This window comes from Microplitis mediator, chromosome 7 (assembly GCF_029852145.1).
Source record: "Microplitis mediator isolate UGA2020A chromosome 7, iyMicMedi2.1, whole genome shotgun sequence".
Taxonomy (NCBI): Eukaryota; Metazoa; Arthropoda; class Insecta; order Hymenoptera; family Braconidae; genus Microplitis; species Microplitis mediator.
In genome coordinates, this window is record NC_079975.1 from 4,203,517 (window position 1) to 4,222,996 (window position 19,480).

The 19,480-nt window shown below is 26.5% G+C and overlaps 2 protein-coding genes across 5 annotated transcripts; one reads left to right on the forward strand and one right to left on the reverse strand.

Moving 5' to 3' along the window:
- Positions 1–413: 413 nt before the first annotated feature.
- On the forward strand, positions 414–12,599 carry LOC130670796 (arylalkylamine N-acetyltransferase 1-like). 4 transcript variants are annotated; one of them, XM_057474331.1, is made up of 5 exons: positions 414–561; positions 4,354–4,429; positions 8,361–8,619; positions 10,730–10,949; positions 12,224–12,599. In XM_057474331.1, exons 3-5 carry the CDS (start codon positions 8,373–8,375, stop codon positions 12,420–12,422), a joined length of 666 nt encoding a protein of 221 aa, XP_057330314.1. In that variant the 5' UTR covers positions 414–561; positions 4,354–4,429; positions 8,361–8,372; the 3' UTR covers positions 12,423–12,599. The 4 variants fall into 4 exon arrangements, with proteins under 4 accessions (XP_057330314.1, XP_057330313.1, XP_057330311.1 ...); XM_057474330.1 differs by lacking the exon at positions 414–561 and having other exon boundaries at positions 4,026–4,429; XM_057474328.1 differs by lacking the exons at positions 414–561; positions 4,354–4,429 and adding an exon at positions 5,962–6,298.
- On the reverse strand, positions 12,591–15,748 carry LOC130670797 (dnaJ homolog subfamily C member 4-like). Its single transcript, XM_057474333.1, has 4 exons — positions 15,521–15,748; positions 15,256–15,343; positions 13,097–13,314; positions 12,591–13,017 (listed from the first exon to the last, which is right to left on the reverse strand). Exons 1-4 carry the CDS (start codon positions 15,595–15,597, stop codon positions 12,690–12,692), a joined length of 711 nt encoding a protein of 236 aa, XP_057330316.1. The 5' UTR covers positions 15,598–15,748; the 3' UTR covers positions 12,591–12,689.
- Positions 15,749–19,480: the final 3,732 nt, after the last annotated feature.

Consider the following 19,480-nt stretch of genomic DNA (forward strand, 5'->3'; position numbering starts at 1 on the left):
TTGTAAATTAATACGATACTGATTTTGAAAGTAGAGTTCAATATAATCTTCAATTAATAATAATAATGTATGTGCCGACGGTTGATTATTTAGCGACTGATGATAAAGACAACTGGGATTTTTTAGTTTTATTCTCATCTATAAATTTAATTTATGAGTCTAAAGTGCGCAAGTCGGAAAATTTGAATAAGAAAAAAACTGTGATGTTAATACGCACTTGAGTTAAAAATAGGTTCTAATTATTATGAATGTAGAATGAATGCAGTCAAATAGAAAAATAAGTTAATGCAAATGTAGTTTATTTAGTTTACTTATGAAGTTAAAGTACTTTTTTTTAATTTTTTTATTTACTTGTTTTTTATTTGACTTTGAGTTGACTGAATAAAAATTTTTAGAATTGTATTATTACTGTTATTATTATTATTATTTATTGCAGTTTGTCTATTTGATTGATATCTAGAGTGTTTGTTATCTATTAGGCTCTATTTCACTCGGAGAAATGCATTGTTTGCTCCAGTATAGTACAAATGTATAAAGGTTACTTGCTGACATTTGAATAATGTAAGTCAAGTGTTCATTTGTCCTTTTATTTGTATAGATATATATGTACACGAATACAAGAATCCGGAATTAAACAATAAAAATTTTAAAACATAGTGAATTGGATCAGAGGCCTAGTAAACTTTCGTGATCTCGATACTTTTAGTATAACCATGAATAGTTATATAATAAAATTAAATGGGATAATTGTTACTGGTTATTAAATTTTTTTATTTTGTTTATTTCACTGTAAAAAATCGGGAGTGAATTCGGGGCGATTATGGATTTTATTTGAATCTGAATTCACTCCGCCACTCAAAGTTTCGGAGTTGAAAAAAAATCACTCGGCAAATGGAGTAAATGGGAAGTTTGTCTTTTCATCGGAGTAATTTGGATTTTATTTCAATCCGCATTCACTCAATGTTGAGTTTTAATATTAAAATAAACTCCCCTTCGGAGTAAATTCAACTCCGAGGGGATTAAATAAATAAACAGTCATCCGCTCCGCGTTCACTCCGAAAATTTTTTAGTCTTTAATGGAAAATGTTAAATTAGATTGTAAAAAATTAGGCGTTAATTCGAAGTGATTACGGATTTTATTTAAATCCGAATTTACTCGGAGTTTCGAAGTTTAAAATAAACCCTGATGGAAATTTTTCGGACTTTTCTCAGAGAAACTCAGAAAAGTCTTTAGAACTTTATATCTGAGTTTTTCAGAGAAAATTCCGAAGAATTTCCACCAGGAAACAGTCATCAGCTCCGCATTTACTCCGAATTCTGTCCAAATTTAATACGCGTTCACTCCGAAAATTTTTCAGTCTTTGAGGGAAAATTTTAAATTAGACTGTAAAAAATTAGGAGTGAATTCGGAGTGATTACGGATTTTTATTAAATCTGAATTTGATCGGAGTTCCGGAGTTTAAAATAAACAGTCATCGGCTCCGCATTTACTCCGGATTTAATTCGCGATTACTCCGGAAATCCATTACAGTAGACGATTTATAAAAAAAAAAAAAAAGTTTTTTTTTGCCACAGTTTTATGTAACTACAGGTTCCTTATGATAAAAAAATAATATAAATAAATTAATATAAAGTTTTATCATTTTCAATGTCGAATTTACTAATAAATAATAAATTATGAATTCAATATTATTCATAAATTACGCGATTAATTATATCTACAAATACAATAAATTATGAATACAATAATTAAGTCAAGTATATATAAGTTTATTTATATATATTATTCGTTTAAATATATATTTAAAACAATAACGTGATTAAATTGTTACAAGGTTTGCAAACCGATTGTTCCCGATAAAATAAAACCTACGTATGTTATAAAAATGTGTTTAAGTCATACATATATATCAACGTTAGGACCCAGTATACAATCACTTTTTCCAATCGATTAAATAAAGATAAACTTTGAATTTAAATAAAAAGTTATACAAATTATACAGAAAAAAATAATAAAATACATGAGTAATACTTAACAGCATATAAATTTACCTGGTGTAGTTATTTATCACGATCACTATTGGGTTCATTTTTTTTTTTTTTTTAATAGTTACACTCCAATAAAGCCGGTAATTGATGGGATAGTGTAATAAATTCGAATTGGAGCTCTATTAATAATAATAATAATGAAAGTGATATATATGATATATATTTGATAAATTGACAAAAAAATTTAAGATAATGATAATCATGCACAAGTATGGTCTTACTAATTTTTGGATATGAAAAATAAATAAATTGAGAAATGAAAATTTCGTTTTGAAAATATTTCACTTCACGGATTAATAAAAACAAAAAATATGAAATTGATTTTTTTGCGGCTGTCAAAATATGTATAGAAAGAAAGTATTATGTTTGTTCATGTCTTTGCCACACGGAAAAAAATGATTGACAATAATTGTAGTTCAACTTCTAATTATTTATGTCATGTTTAATAACTAATGTCGTTTCAATCAGTAAAATTATGATTTTAATGTTTAAACTGCTATAATTAACAGTTAATCGTTGAAATATACTGCTTGACTATTTAAAATTACTACTTAAACCTTAAAAAACTACAAGACACTTGTCAAAAAAATGCATCTGTTATTAATTTCTTACGTTCTACTCCATAATATTTATTAATATTCGGTCTAGGCGCGCTTTTGACGAGAATCTCAGTAATATCTACTATTTTTTTTTTTTCCGTGCATATAAGAAGAAAGATTTCAAATTTTTACACCCAAAAATGAGTGCGATTGTACTTGTATACTTACCCATATTATAATTTTTAGGTTTAGATAAAAACTAAAAAAAAATTTATTATGGCTTGCAAAGTATCCAGTTATAAATTTTTATATAAATCATTATTGAGACCCTACACTAAAAAATTTGCAGAGAGGATGACTGCTTATTTATTTAGTCCCTCGGAGTGAAATTTACTCCGAATTAGAGTGAATGCAGATTTAAATAAAATCCAGATTACTCCAAAATCACTCCGCTGAAAAAACCGACTCCTTATTTACTCCGTATGCGGAGTGATTTTTTGTAAAAACTCCGAAACCTCGAGTGAATTTGGATTTAAATAAAATCCGTAGTCACTCCAAATTCACTCCCGATTTTTTAGTGTCCGATAAGACCAGCATAATTAATATCACTGCCTATTACCCCGTTAATAGTAATCGACTCGGTCCCTCGTTTATCTTTATACCACGATAATAATTATTTGTTGCATAACATTTGACTGTGTTGTATATTTATGATAAATAATAATATTATCCATCTTTTGATTCATTTATTTTTTATACCGTTGAATTATTAATTGATACATGTATAATCGATTAGTGTAAATTGAAGAAAAAAAATTTATCTTAATAATAATAATAATAAAATTATATAGTTGATATCAAAACGTTTTTTTTTTAAATTATTCTATAGGGCATTGATTTAAATAAATATTTTCATAATTATAGTGATTAATAATTAATTTTTTTTTTTTCCACTCAACATCGCTCCAAATTGGCTGTACGTGATCTCATTTTTTAAATTACGAAATTCAAAACTGAAATATCTTTTGAACTATTGAATTCTGGTGAAAAACTACTGATACATTTTTTATAAAAAATTAATTTTTCTACAAAAAAGATCCTCATTAATTTTGTTGTAAACTCAGTAATTCGATAGTTATTTTAATTCAAAGCCTATAATTAAAAAATTATTAATTATCATGTTTAGATAAATTTAAAAAAATGAGTTTCTGTATTTTTTAAAAATTTTATTGATTATTTAAAAATAAAAAAATAATAATTTATGTGTATAGAATTTAATCAATCTCAATTTATTTATCAAAAGGGTTCGTAATCCATGAGTTTAATAGTAATGTACATAGCAATTTAAATTTGCTATCACATACTTTAGCTAGTGCGTCCGGCTGCATCAGTTTATTGTGGGGCGACTGCCATCGCATACTAAAACTTAAGCGATAGTCTTATCACTGACACATATATCTATAGATTTTTAAATTTAAGCCTCACTATAAAATAAAAATTAACAAACATATCGCATGTAAACAAGATATGTAATCAATCTATTTATCTATTTATCGAAATCCATTTTCTCTCGTCTCTTGGGTAAAAAAATTTATCAAACATTTTTTCGTCATTTAAAGTTAATTTCCACATGTTGAACTTTTAGTCAGATGAAAAAAATTCAAGAGGTGTAAATAGATTAATTGTTTTTTCCCATTAATGGAAATAAAGTGTGCAGCATTTTTAGCGCTTTTTATTTGAAACTTATAGTCCTTGATTTTTATAGACTGAAGCATATCCTCGACCTTCACTGGAAACACACCTCCAGCATACGATCATTGGCTGTTACTCGAGGAAAAAAGGTAAATAAGGAATAATATTTTCAGTTAATTGTTTTTATATACTTAAATAAAGATCATTTTTTTTTCTTTAATGATCACTTTTTTCGTAATAAAGCGCTCCGGGCGATAATAAAACTTAATTTCATTGAATTTAAAATGACCTAAAAAAACACATTTTTTAATTATAAAAAAAGAAGTTGAAGTTGAAAAAATATTTATCATTTCCAAAGACGTTGTGCTTGAATGATTCACAACTCCAAGGTAGTCAACTAACAAGAAAAAGGGGGTGTGTTTAATATTAATAATAAAATAATAAATTTTTTTTTTTATCTAGATAATTTTTATGCTGCAATTAAAAGTTTGATGCAATACTCAAAATTTGTCTTATTTTTTTTAATTAATATGAGCTTTAAAAATTTGAATTCATAGCGGGAAATTTGAATTTTTTTTTAAATCACTAGAAATTGTAGACGTCAAAATAAATTTTGTAATCTATTTTTTCGAAATTTAAGCCTTTAAATTATAACTGAGTAAATAAAAAAAATTTTTTTTAATTTTATAAAAATGTAATAATCGTCAGTGACTGAAATTTATTCATAAATCTTGCAACGACAAAAAAAACCTTTGATATTATTTGAATAATTATAATTAGCGTTTATCGTTTAGGTTTTACATATTGTACATAAATATATACCGCCTATTACAATACCATTTATTAAATATAACATTAACGGAATAATGCAATCTGCATATTTGTCGCCTTTATAATAAATTATCATGACCAATAATTATCGAAAACAAAAAAAAATAATAATGATAATAATAGTATATTTAAAAATTATTTATTTATATACTAACGCATTAAAAATGATATTAAACCTTTCTAATTATTTAAAAAATATTTTTCGTTAGAATTCAAGGTTTAGATTAATCGAGATTAAAAATAAATCCTTGAAAATATTCAAAATGAATTAATATCCCAGTAACATTAATAAAAAAAAAATTATCTTTATTTTTTAAATTTATTTATATAATAAACATAATTTATTTGTAATGACTCTAGTGCTATTGTTACAATGTAACTGTAATATTTTATTTAAATAGCAATTTAGCGATCATACTGTTAGAGAATAATTATTAGATTATTCAGTAAATATATATATATATATATATAAATGTAGTCCTTGAATATTTGATCATCGATTTATATTATACGTCTTATACATAATCGTTTCATAATAAAGGGACGACATCCGGTCTTGTATAATTTTTATACTAGAAAAAATTAATTATTATTGTTATTATTGATATATTTTCAATGATAGAAAAAAGTGATATGGATGAAAAAAAACTAGATCCAAAGTTGATTAGTGTGAGATAAAAAAAATTATTTTAGATAAAAGTAAATCACGAAGTATTGTATACATATTTAATGTCCCTGAACTCAGTTGGGGTAAAAATGTATCTAATGTTGTGTTTCTTTGGTTACATTACATTTAAAAATTCTGAGGAAGGAGTTGTATTATAAAAGTGAGTGTCTTACTGGACAACAACTCAGTACAACAAATATAACAAACGAAGCCGTTGTTTCAAATTTAACATACGGGTCGTTTGTTTTATCAGTTTAACTCGATAGATATTTTATTATTTTGAACAGTATTGCTATTATATACTCACTATAATCGATATATATAGTAAAGAACAATAGATAGTACTGTTTAGAATTTTTTTTTTTGAGAAAAATTATTGGTGACGACACTAAAAATTTTAAGAACCAATTGAGTGAAAATGGAGCAGATTATTACGGATAAATTGGCTAAATCTCATATTACTGTTGGTTTTACCAACAGTAAAGATGATTCGATACAGAAAAAAATGACACGTTACTCGGTAAACATTTTTAATTTTTTCTAATTTTTTAATTAAGAATAAAAATTTGAATTTTTTATAAAAACTTTGTCTGATTTTTTTTTCTTTTATTTGAATAATTTTTTTTTACTAAATTACGAAATTAGAGTAGATGTTTTTTTTTTTTTTGATGAAAAGATGAATAGATAATTAAAGTTGATATGTTTTTTTCGTCCAATGGTTAGATTAATTAATTAAATTGTTTAATCAGAAAATAAATAAAAAAATAAACCGCATTTGCCTAATGGAATTGCTCATTAAAAGTTTCGTTACAAAAAAATGTACTAAATTACAATAATAATTTTATTATTATAATTTTTTCCAATTTTGATTGCAATGATTATTGAATTACATCATTATTGATTGTAAACCCTATTAATTTTTTCCCAGAAAATGCAATAATTAGCAGTTCTTTATAATCACAATGTAATGAATTTGAATATTTTCAACGAAAACCGATAAGAATTTTTTCTATTAAAAAAAAGGACTCGTAGATAAAAAGAGTTTTTTTTTTCGAAATTTCTTTGCATGGAGGCAGTAATAAAACACGGATTGTTCCTACATTCAAAACGAAATTCAAAACACTTCAATCAATTTTTGAATTTCGAATTTTAGTGACCATTTCGCGGTTTTTATTATCTCTTTAAATTCTACTTATAAATTTGATTCATGCCAATCGATTATAAATAAAATCAAATTTTATTATTTCAATAAAAAAATAATCGTCACTTTAAATCGAATTATTAATGAACAATTAGCATATTCACTACCGTAATACGCGGAGATGAATATCGACTGATAAAAAATAATCACCAGACTTCACATAAAATTATACCCCGAACACAAGTAAAATTAAAAATCTCGAAATTGATAAAAAATAATCACCAGATTTCAAATAAAATCATACCCCGAACACGAGTGAAATTCAAAATTTTGAAATTGATAAAAAATAATCACCAGATTGCAAATAAAACCATACCTCGAACACGAGTAAAATTCAAAATTTCGAAATTGATAAAAAATAATCACCAGACCTTAAATAAAATCATACCCCGAACACGAGTAAAATTCAAAATTTTGACATTGATAAACAATAATCACCAGACCTTAAATAAAATCATACCCAGAATACGAGTAAAATTTAAAATTTGGAACTTAATAAAAAATAATCACCAGTCCTCAAATAAAATCATACCCCGAACACGAGTAAAATTCAAAATTTCGAAACTGATAAAAAATAATCACCAGATTTCAAATAAAATCATACCCCGAACACGAGTAAAATTCAAAATTTTGACATTGATAAACAATAATCACCAGATTTCAAATAAAATCATATCCCGAACACGAGTAAAATTCCAAATTTCGAAATTGATTAAGATAAAAAAAAAAACACAATAATAAGGCATCAAAGAAATTTAATGATGATTATTGGGAAGAAATACGATATTTATTGTCAAGATGTTTAATAATATAACGACTTGCGTGCGTGTTCGTTGGGGCCTTGAGTATAACTTATTCGTACTTGGTTTTGTTATTATTGTCTCTTCAGCATCATCATTATTGTTGCAGTAAACAGAACACTACATTATACTAGTTTATGGTCTACAATTTAACTTGAGAATAATTTATTATCCTAGCGAAACAATGTAGGCCCGCAAACCCAATACATTCAATATAACATCAACTTATTGAGTGAAAGATACCAAGATGTTTATCAATACGTTTTATATCCATCAATTTATCTATACATCTATATATAATAGTATGTACTTAACTTAAGCTCTTAACTCAACTGTGTAAACATTTGTCTTTATACAAACACAATACAATACTAATTAATATACGTACGTTAAATTATTAGCATGCGTACTACAGTACAACTAGACATCTATTGGGTTCTAAATCTAATTTTGATTTCATCCATCAATAGACACGTAGTTCGATTCAAGTAAATCCAATTAAATTGTTTCGTGTGATTCGCGTGTAGTAGATACGTTTTCTTTTCGTTGTTTCTTTATTTTATGTGCAATACAATTTTAAGTTGGCAGATATAATGGATGAGATACCGATGGATTATCATATTCAAATTATTGGACAAGAAAGTAAACCACAAGTACTGGCATTTCTTCGTCGTTTTTTTTTTCGCGACGAACCGTTGAATTATAATATTAAACTTATTCCCGAAGGTGAAAATAGTACTTGCGTACCGCTAGAAAAGTACAGTATGTCATCCATTGATGAAAATTTGAGTTTGATGGCTGTTTCATCGAATGGACATATTGTGGGAGTGCAACTTAATGGTAAATATTTATTACAGTTTTTTCAAAATTCTTCTGAGCGAATGAACAAAATGTCCTCTTTCTGGGTAAACCGTAACTGCGTTTTTTTTTTCATAATTAAAATTATGAATGAAAAACATTCTTTAGTTCTGCTATTGCGTAAAAAAAGCTTCAAATTTTAATAATTATAACAGAATGTTCAAAAGACTTTTGAATTTTAAATTTTCTGTTAACGCACGTGTAACAGAATAGATTTTTTGACCGATTTTTGAAAAAATTATAATTTTGCAGACACGAGGTTTACCCAGAAAGGGGACGAAAATATATTTTATGTGAACTCACAATATTTTTCATTGACTTAATCACTTTTTTTTGTCCTGAATTTTGAATAAAAATTTGAAACTAAGTTAAAAATAAAAATATTTCAACTAAAAATACCAAAAATATATTTTTTTTTACTACAAAACAGGGGCTTTTTTTCAAATCTTTGAGTTATTCTTAAAAATTTTGAGTAACATCAAATATTGAATTTCGTGTCTTCAAAAAATTACACGCAACTTTTAGATTTTTTTTCGCGCGAAAAATTCAAAGTAATAAAATTCATAGATTTATATAATATTTGATTTTTAATAAACATTTGAAAAAAAAAAATCACTACAATTTTTGAATAAGTAAAAAAAAAATCTATAGATAAATATATAGAAGAAAAAAAATTAATGACAATTGAAGTATCAAAAATAATTGTCTGTTGACTGCATAATAATTGAAGTTTATTTTCTAATTTAAATTTGAAATTCAAATGAAAAAAATATATATGTGTATTTAATTCATGAAATGTATCAATGCTCAATAAACAATTTGTTGACATTTCAATTAATAATAAGTGATAAATCAAATCTAATGAACATTAGTCAGCATGAAAAAATTTTCATTTAATTATATATGAAGTGAAACTTTTTATCTCAATTAAGAAGAAATACCAGCGTTGAAAATGGTAAAAGTCCATTAAATCATTACGATTAACTGTAATGAATTGAGTAATTAATCAAATTAATTAATTAACGTTATAAGAAATGAAAATTAAATTCCTATTTAATTATATCAGAAATAAAAAAAAAAAAGCTTTTTTATTGTCTTCATTTAAATATAATAAAAACTCGATTTATTTATTTAAATAAATAATTAATTTGAATAAATAAATATTAATTTATTATATAAAGAAAATAGTAGTATATTTTTTTTTTAAATCCATAAATAAATGAATTAAAATGTAATTTAACATAAAACATATAATTAGCTATCGCAAGTCCGAAGACCTGTTCGTTTCAATTACTATTTAAATCAATAATAAAATTAATTTATAGCGTAATTATGCTTTTAAAAATTTTATCATACAAAGTATTCAAATAAAAAATTATATAATTACATATATTTATGTAATTATATTTAAGAACAAGTGAGTAAATTACATGCAATACATACAAAGTTAAATATTCAACTCGATTGATCACGAAGCAGTTAATTATCTTAACGACTTTTTTATTTATTTTTATAATTATTGTCAATGCTAAGATAAGATTTTTTCTTTTATATATCTAACGATTTTTTTTTCATTCGATTAAAAGTACAATGAGTCCCGTTAGCCTCAGATCCATTCACTCTGATTGCAGTAAAATAATAATAATAATCAAAGATATATAATACTTTTATTCTCTGTATATTTATATATATATATATATATATGTAAATATACACCTACGTACGTGAAGCTATATATATTTAATTTACGTACGATTACTAGAGATACAGGTGTTTCTCTACCTTTTTTTTTTATTATTATTAATGAGTCATATATATTTTATTATATTTTTATGTATTGCTTATATTTCTTTGTAATGACGATTTAATTTAACGTTGACACGAGACTAAGATTAATGAATGTCATGTTATTTACATGAAAAAATAATGATCTTTATTAATTCTAAACTAATTGTAGTTTAAATGACACATTGATTAGATCAAAAAAAGTGATGCATGTATAAATATATGTAATAATTATATTATTATATACATGATATAAATTGTTGATTGAGAGATGTATTATGTGTCCTTAATTGATAATAAATTACAGGTACTACAGTCGCACCGGAAGACACGGACGAACCAGATTTCATAAAAAATTGCGAAAATGAAAAATTTAAAAAAATACTCAGACTGTTGCATTATGTCGACAGAAAAGCTGATGTCCTTAGTCGGTATCCGGATAAAAAAATTATAGATGTTAAAATTATATCTGTTGATAGTAATTGGCGAGGCAAAGGTATTGCTGCTGCGCTTTGTACAAAAACTATGTAAGTTTATTTTTTTGTTATTTTTTTCACTTTTTCAGAGGACAAAAAATATTTTTTTAATTGAAATTTAGTTTTTTTATTGAGAAGCTGCTATAAAAATTTTTTTTTGTTAATAAAATGAATATTCAAAGTTACGACTGAAAATTCGTTAAAAAAAATTCAATGATTTATTTTTTTTCGAAATATTTGGATCTGATTTTTGGAACTTTAGTTTTATTTATCATAGAATATTTTAGGCTTAGAAATTTTTAACGAAACTATACTGCGAAATTTGTATGAAATCTTAGAATTTGAGACTCAAATAAATTTTTAATTTTTATAAAACTACAAAACTATCAGAAAAAAAAAATTGTAGACAATGTAGCCCTGATTAAACAACTGAATTTGATCGAATTAAACAGAATTGAATTTTTAATTCTATATAATTCAGATAAATTCTGTTAATTTGGTACCAAACTGAAAAAAGAATTCTGTCTAATTCGGCAGGAAAACCAGAATTTATCCAAATTGAAACGAATTCAAATAAATCTATTCTGTTTAATTCGAAAATAATTCTCAATTTTTTTGTTCTGACTCCGAATTAAACTGAATTGAAACCAATTCAAAATTTTTAAATCGGTTTTATTCTGTTTAATTAGAAAATAATCCTCAAATTTCTGGTTCTCACTCCGAATTAAACCGAATTGAAACCAATTCCAAATTTTGAAATCGGTTTTATTCTGTTTAATTCGAAAATAATCCTCGAATTTCTGGTTCTCACTCCGAATTAAACCGAATTGAAACCAATTCAAAAATTTTTAATCGGTTTTATTCTGTTTAATTAAAAAATAATCTTTGAATTCTTTTAAATTCTGTCTTATCAAATTTAACAGAATTGAAATTTTCAATTGTTGAATTCTGTTTTGCAGAATTCGACAATTGAGCAGAATTAAAATATTTATTTCGGTCGAATTCAGTTGTTTAATCAGGGAGTGGCCTACTAATTTATGACTAACCAAAAAAAAAAATTTGATTATTAATTATTGTAGTAAAAATTAAAATAAAGTAAAAGACTTAGCCGATCAGGGAACTAGTACTCGATCACTCCATGAATTTGTATATCGATATTTAGTAAAATTTGGTAAATATAGATATAAAAATACATGAGTGATCGGATACTAGTTCCCTGATCGGGTACTGGGTCTCTCACCTTCCATTTTTTTAAATTTCTTACCACATATTATTAATAAATATGAAAGTCAATATAAAATCATGAAACAATTATTATATTACAGGGAAATGGCCAAGGAATTGAATTACGATTACATTCGTACCGATGCAAGTTCTCATTTTACTGGAAAACTATGCAAGCGTCTAGGTTTCGAGCCAATATATGAACTTAAGTACCAAGATTACGTTGATAGTAATGGGAACCCTATTTTTACACCTGCTCAACCGCACACTTGCATGAGTACGTATATTAAAAAGTTGTAATCGAAGGTATCTCAATTACAGTAAAGCAGTAACGTGATAAAAATCATTAAATTGATATCTATAATTTAAATTAATAGAAAAAAATAGCCGCCAATTTTTTATACGATTTAAAATTAAGAAAAAAAAATGTAAAATATTTTTCAATTTACTTTAAATAATACAATAATAAATATTTAAGTATTTGTATTTATTTACATACAATTTACACATTTTTTTATTTATATATTGCATTAATGTTATAATTAGTAACTATTATTTATAAATTTATCACCATTTAAGTTCATCGATATCTTCTTTTTTGAGTTTTTCAAACATCTGCTCGGCATCTTCCTTCGGAATTGCTTGTCGACGAACATTATGATAGTTTTCGTAGTACATTTCCGAGCGTTTAACCAGATCTTCACGATTAAATACTGGAGATCTTGTTATGGCCGCGAATTGTAAAATTGAACCAATAATTGATAATACGATGCAAAAAATAACAGCTTGAGATTTAAGATTTTTATTTGCAGTTTCATTATAAGTTCCACTTCTTCGTCTTGATCTTATATTATTGATGTCTTGGTAAAATGAAAAATCGCGATAATAAGCATTTCTATTTTTTGAAAGTAAAAATCAGTTGATAATTCTTGTTTACTAATTTTTTATTATTGTTATTGTAATTAGATACATACGAGCGATAGGTGTTATAGCCATCATTAGTTCGTGAATTTGAATTTGAATTGTAATAGTGATTGTAAGAATTTGGCGATGATTCGTAGGAATAATATTTCAAATGTAAGTCATATTGCTGACGAGAATAATCTTTACTTAACACATTGTACGCTTCGCTTATTTTTATAAAATCGTTGTGACTTTTTGTTGATGTTTCGTTACTTTTATCTGGATGTATCTTCAAGTTAATAAATAATGATATTATAATTTAGTGATTAATTTATGTACCTGAAGATGGGACCGTTTTTCACGAAATGAAAATGAAAAGTAAAAAATTCACTGGATCTAGATTTTTGAAATGATTCGCATCCGCGCTAGTATGTCAGCGGAAAATTTCAGGCCGACCTCAACTAACCCTTAAACAGTCAAATTACATAAATTTTTCATTTTCGTTGCGCGAAAAATGTTCCGATCTTCAGGTACATATTAATTTATCTATTAAGTGGAGTAATAAATTTATTAACCCTCAATAGTCTGATTTTTGGGACGAATCATTACGGTCTCAAGAGATCGAGAAGACAACAGCGTCTTTGATCAGTAGTAGATATAAAACTAATCAATATTTTTAAGGTAAATTTTATTGAGATATTATTTACATGTTTTTTCGAAGGCTAATTTTGATTTTTATCATAAATTTTAATTTTGAGGTATGAAGAAGTGGTTTTGTCAAAAAGAAAATGTAAAAAGTGACTTTTTACATAAAACTAAGTATAATTTTGATCATTTTTAGTATTTTTAACTAAATCTTGTGGAAAACTATCGGAAAATAAATCTACTTTGACATAAGACCCCCTGATAGCCAGAGTTTCTGATCAGAAAGTTGGTGTACCTGAGTTGTGATTAACTTGACAACAACTTTCAGCTCGTGTAACTGTTGCCGACAACTTGGCTACAAGGTGCTCAGCAACTTGGCGACAATCTACTGTCGCAACCTGTCACCAAGTTTCTGAGCAACTTGTAGCTAAGTTATCGGCAACAGTTACACGAGCTGAAAGTTGTCGACAAGTTGCTCGGAAAGTTGCCGTCAACTTATAGAAATGCCAACTTTTGCGGCCAACTTGGCGACAAGTTGCGACTAGCTTTGGCTATCAGGGCCAATGAAACAGTTTAATTTTTCAAGAAACATATTTATTTTAATCAGTAGAATTCAAATTTTTCATAAGAACTTGCAAAATTATCATCTATCTGATGATCGGAACGTTTTTCACGCAAGGAAAATGAAAAAATTTCGAGTAATTTAACTGCTTAAAAAATAGTTTTGGTGAGTGGGGTGGCCTCAGATTTTCGGCTGACATTCCAACATCTATATGCGAAATATTTAAGAAATCTAGTCATCTAGAAGATTTATTACTTTTCAATTTTTTTTTATTTTCGCAGTGCAAAAAACGTTACGATCTTCAGATACATAAATTATGAAGAATTGTCTAGTTGGTGGCAGTGTTACAATTCTATTCACAAGATCTTTACTCAAGAGAAGTAGCTACAACTCTACTCACTCACAACTTTACTCAGCCTCAACTCTACTCACATTTTTTTTTACTCAGGTTTAACTCTTCTCAGTTACATCTTTATTCAGCTTCATCTAGTCACAAAGAATTGCTATTTTATCGATAGGCTGAAATATATTAGAGCTGTAGCTAAGCAAAGTTCTCGAGTCTAGTTGAAGCTGAGTAAAGATATAACTGAGTAGAGTTAAACCTGAGTAAAACTAACTGTGAGTAGAGTTGTAGCTACTTCTCTTAAGTAGAGATGTTGTGAAGAATTGTAACACTGCCTAGTTGGTTTTTTGCAAATATCTCTGTAAATATTGAGTTATTCGGAAAATTGTAAGAGATCTTTTTTGTAGCTCTTTAAATTCTCTTCAAAAACGGTATTTTACAAATTCTTTGAAAACTGAATAGTTACTGAGTTATTTGAATTTTTAAATTGTCAGGGGACTTCTGCACACCCTGTGACCATTGAGGGTTAATTTAAATATTTTTTCAGGGAATTCTAGTCTTAATTTTGTTGATTATCTCCAAAAATGACTGTGAGAGGATTATTTGTTCAGATAAAAACTCAAGTACATGAACTATTTTATATTTATAAAATCCACAGATTATTTATTGAGTGAACTCACTTTTTTTGATAACTTAATAAATGCCGACCGGATGTCTTTTTTTGTTGCATCTTTTGTTATTCCCAGGATATCATAATGAGTGGGCTTTCTTTAATTCAAAAATATTAATAGATAATTAACTAGAAAAAATAAAATCCATCTGAGAAAAACTTTAAAAAATATATAAGACTAAGTAAAGCTTTTTTAAGTAAACTAAAAAATTTGACAAAAGCAGTTTAAGTATAAAAATAAATAAACAATAAAGGTTATAAGTAAAAATATTTACCTTTGACTGCCACAATAACGTTTAGCTTGTCCCGAAAAATTAGCCTTCGTTCTCACATGATTGAAAAATTGATACATAATCTGACAGTTCGCTTTGTTTATTTGAAAATAAAAAATGTTTTGTGACAATTGCACATTATTTCGTTATTTTTATTTCTAATTATAAAAATAAAACGTAAATGCCATATGACATAACAGGCAGCGGCTATGAATTGTTATTCACAAAAAAGTATACACTTGATAATAATAAAAACATATCAAGGCGCTTTTCCATTCTAACGATTGACAGTTGACGCTCATTGTAGACGCGAAATTCGGTCATTCGACAAATTTTTAAATTTCGCGCTTGTTTTACGACAAATTACAGCATCAACGTGGCTGTCTCTGACTTCGAATTTATGAGTGTGAATACCGCAGACATCAGACAAATTCAAAATTATAAATAAGTAGAGTAAATAATTTAAAAAAAAATATTTTTAAAAAATGCACTTTCTAATTTCAAAATTTTTTAAATGCGCATTTTTTTTTAATTTTATTTTATTCATTATTTACTCTATTTATTAATAATTGTTAATTTGTCTGATGTCTGCTACATTCACAATCATTCGAATTTCCAAGATATTTTCCAGGAAAAAAAAATTTAGTGTCTAAACCTAGACCCGAAATTCAACTTTTCCAGTATCTGGAAATTATTTAGGATTCGAAGGACCTCAGGATTTAAATTCTTGTCCTGATTTTTCCACTTTGTTTGCAAGAACATTTTGGACAGAAACATGTAGTAATTTAAAGTATAATAATCAAAGCATGCATTTGTTGACTCACCACGCTGAGAAATGTCCAGCTCTTGCTTTGTATTTTCTGAAACAGAATAAAAAATAATTTATTTATTCCACTGGCTGCATAAAAAAATTTATTTTTATCAGAATGTTCATTATTGGGTACAATTCATACCTCAACGGACGATTTACTGAACAGATCTGGCTCCGGATCATCAGGAATCAGCTCTCGGACATCCAACTCCATTATCACCAAAATTACCACTCACTTCACTACACTTTACACTTAAGCACAATGATCACTTGTCACTAATTACTGACACAAACCTCCAATAAAACAAATTAAAACCACCAGAATACTTGTCATTAAAACCAGTAAAAAAAGACTCGACGTTATGATATGATCCTGCAGTTAGCAGACAGTTAACAATTTTAAGATTTTTTTTTTTCAACAAATTAATTACAAAAAAAAATAAACAAAAAATATGCACATGTAGAAAATTAAAAAAACTACAGGTGCAATTTTTCAAAATAATTTTTTTTTCATAATTTATCATTTTTAGAAAAATTTTAAAATTATTAGACGTAGGCTGCATTCAGTATCGTCTAATAATTTTTGATTTTTTTTTTAAATCATAAATTTAAAAAAAAAATATTTTAAAAAATTGCACCTGTAGTTTTTTTTATTTTCTGCATGTTTATATTATTTTTTTATTTTTTTTTACTAATTGATTTGTAAAAAAAATTCATAATTTTTAAATTGTCTTCGAACTTCAGGATCATCGCGACATTTTATTTTTTTTTTTACTCAGACAACAATAAAACTCGCACTTATATTTACACTAAATAATAAAAAAAAATTACACTCACATATCCAGCACTTCACTGACTTACATTGTCACGATTTATTAAAATAAATATATACTTATTATTAAATAAATTAATTAATTACCCACATCAAAATTTTAAATTAATTCCTGAAAAATAACTGAGAACTAAGAGCTCGAAATACTTCACTTCGCGCGAACTAACACACAACGTCTGCTGTCTCTTTTGCTCTCTGTGTGTCTCAAATTTTCACTGCACGATTTTATTTGAATTCGTGGAATCAAAAATGCCGTTGCGGAGTCTGCGCGCACGTCGACCAATCCAAATGAACGCGAGTTATGACGCACGCCCTGAGTGGTCGAAATTTAAATTTAGTCGCTGCGTTGAAAATTTACCAGTCATCGAGAAGGAGAGAGATAGAAGCCATTGTCGTGAGTTGGCGCCATTGCATCCCAGGTAAAGCTTCACCTCTAATCTTCCCGGTTCTTTTTTATAAATTAATTAATTTAAATCGTTTAATTGAGTAGTTAATGAATAAATTAATTATTTTTTTGTTAATTAAATATTCATTTTAATATTTCGTGTCAATTTAAGTCAGTGAAGTGCCGGATATGTGAGTGCAGTTTTTTTTTTTATTGTTTAGTGTAAGTGTAAGTGCGAGTTTGATTATTGGCTGAGTAAAAAAAATAAAATATCGAGTCTCTTTTTTTCGCTGATTTTAAAGACAAGTATTTTGGTGGTTTAAATCTTTCTAATTAAAGTTTCGTGTAAATTATCAGTGATAAGTGTCTGAGTGTAAATGTAGCCGACAATTTTTTTAAATTTTATAATAAAGAAATAAAATATAAGTAGAGTAAAAATTTTAAAATCCGTATTTAAATAAATGGAAAATCAGTATGCGCTTTTTTTAAAATTCATTTTATTTTTTTATTTAAAATTTTAAAAATTGTCTCGTCTGACACAAGTATTGTAGTGATTTTTAATTTTTTTATTAGAGTTTTGTGATAATAATTAGTGATAAGTGATCATTGTGTTTAAGTGTAAAGTGTAAAGTGTAGTGAAGTGAATGGTAATTTTGGTGATAATGGAGTTGGATGTCCGAGAGCTGATTCCTGATGATCCGGAGCCAGATCTGTTCAGTAAATCGTCCGCTGAGGTATGAATAGAACTCAGTAATGAACATTCTGATGAAAATAAATTTTTTTATGCAGCCAGTGGAGTAAATAAATTATTTTTTATTTTGTTTCAGAAAATACAAAGCAAGAGCTGGACATTTCTCAGCGTGGTGAGTCAACAAATGCATGCTATCATTATCATATTTTATAATTTGAGTAATTGGATAATTTACAATACGTTTATAAATTTTTTGACACTGAATCAATGTCACTTATTAAACATTTTAAGTGACCAAACTTTTTTCATGGCACCAGCAGTCACATTTACTTGAATACTAAAAATTTTGAAATTTAATAAGGGATAAATATCTTTTTTTTGAACAATTAAATTTGAAGAAAAAATTAAAATATGCACATGTAGAAAATTTTAAAAAATATAAGTGCAATTTTTAAAAATATTTTTTTTTTTTATAATTTATCGTTCTATAAAAAATCCAAAAATTATTAGACTCTGGGTAACTCAGTATCATTCATAGAATATGACTCCAAAGTTAATGCTCTCTATCAGAATCATACACTACTTCCGGCATAATAGAAAAAAAATTATCAAATCTTAAGTCAATAGGAAATTTTCCCCAATAGTTGTACCCTTAAACTCCTCCGTCCATCTTACGGTTATAAATAAATTCGTAATATTATTTATGAAATTAATATTTCATGTATCTTAGAATATGACTCCAAAGTAAATGCTCTCTATCAGAGTCATATAATATTTTTTGTATCATAGAAAATTGTCAAATTCTATCTAGGTAGGGTATTTCTCATAATAGATGTACAGATGTACCCTTAAACTCATCCGTCCATCTTACGATTGTAAACCTTAATTACTACGAAAGAAATCCCACCACACAATGAATTTGTTGCTCAATTCTATAATAATTACAGTTAATTTCCATACTTATGATTATCAATAAAATACCATATTAAAAAATGATAGAGTAAAAATGAGTAAATTTATAGGAAAAAAACTCGTTATCAGCTCCTCTGATTTGACATTAAAATACAATTAAAATCAAACGGATTTAAAATAAAAGTATAAAGTAAGAGACCTAGTACCCGATCACTCTATATATTTGTTTATCTATATTTAGTAAAATTCTATTATATATATATTTATACAAATACATGAGTGATCGGGTACTAGTTCCTCGATCGGGTACTGGGTCTCTTACCTTGATCTTA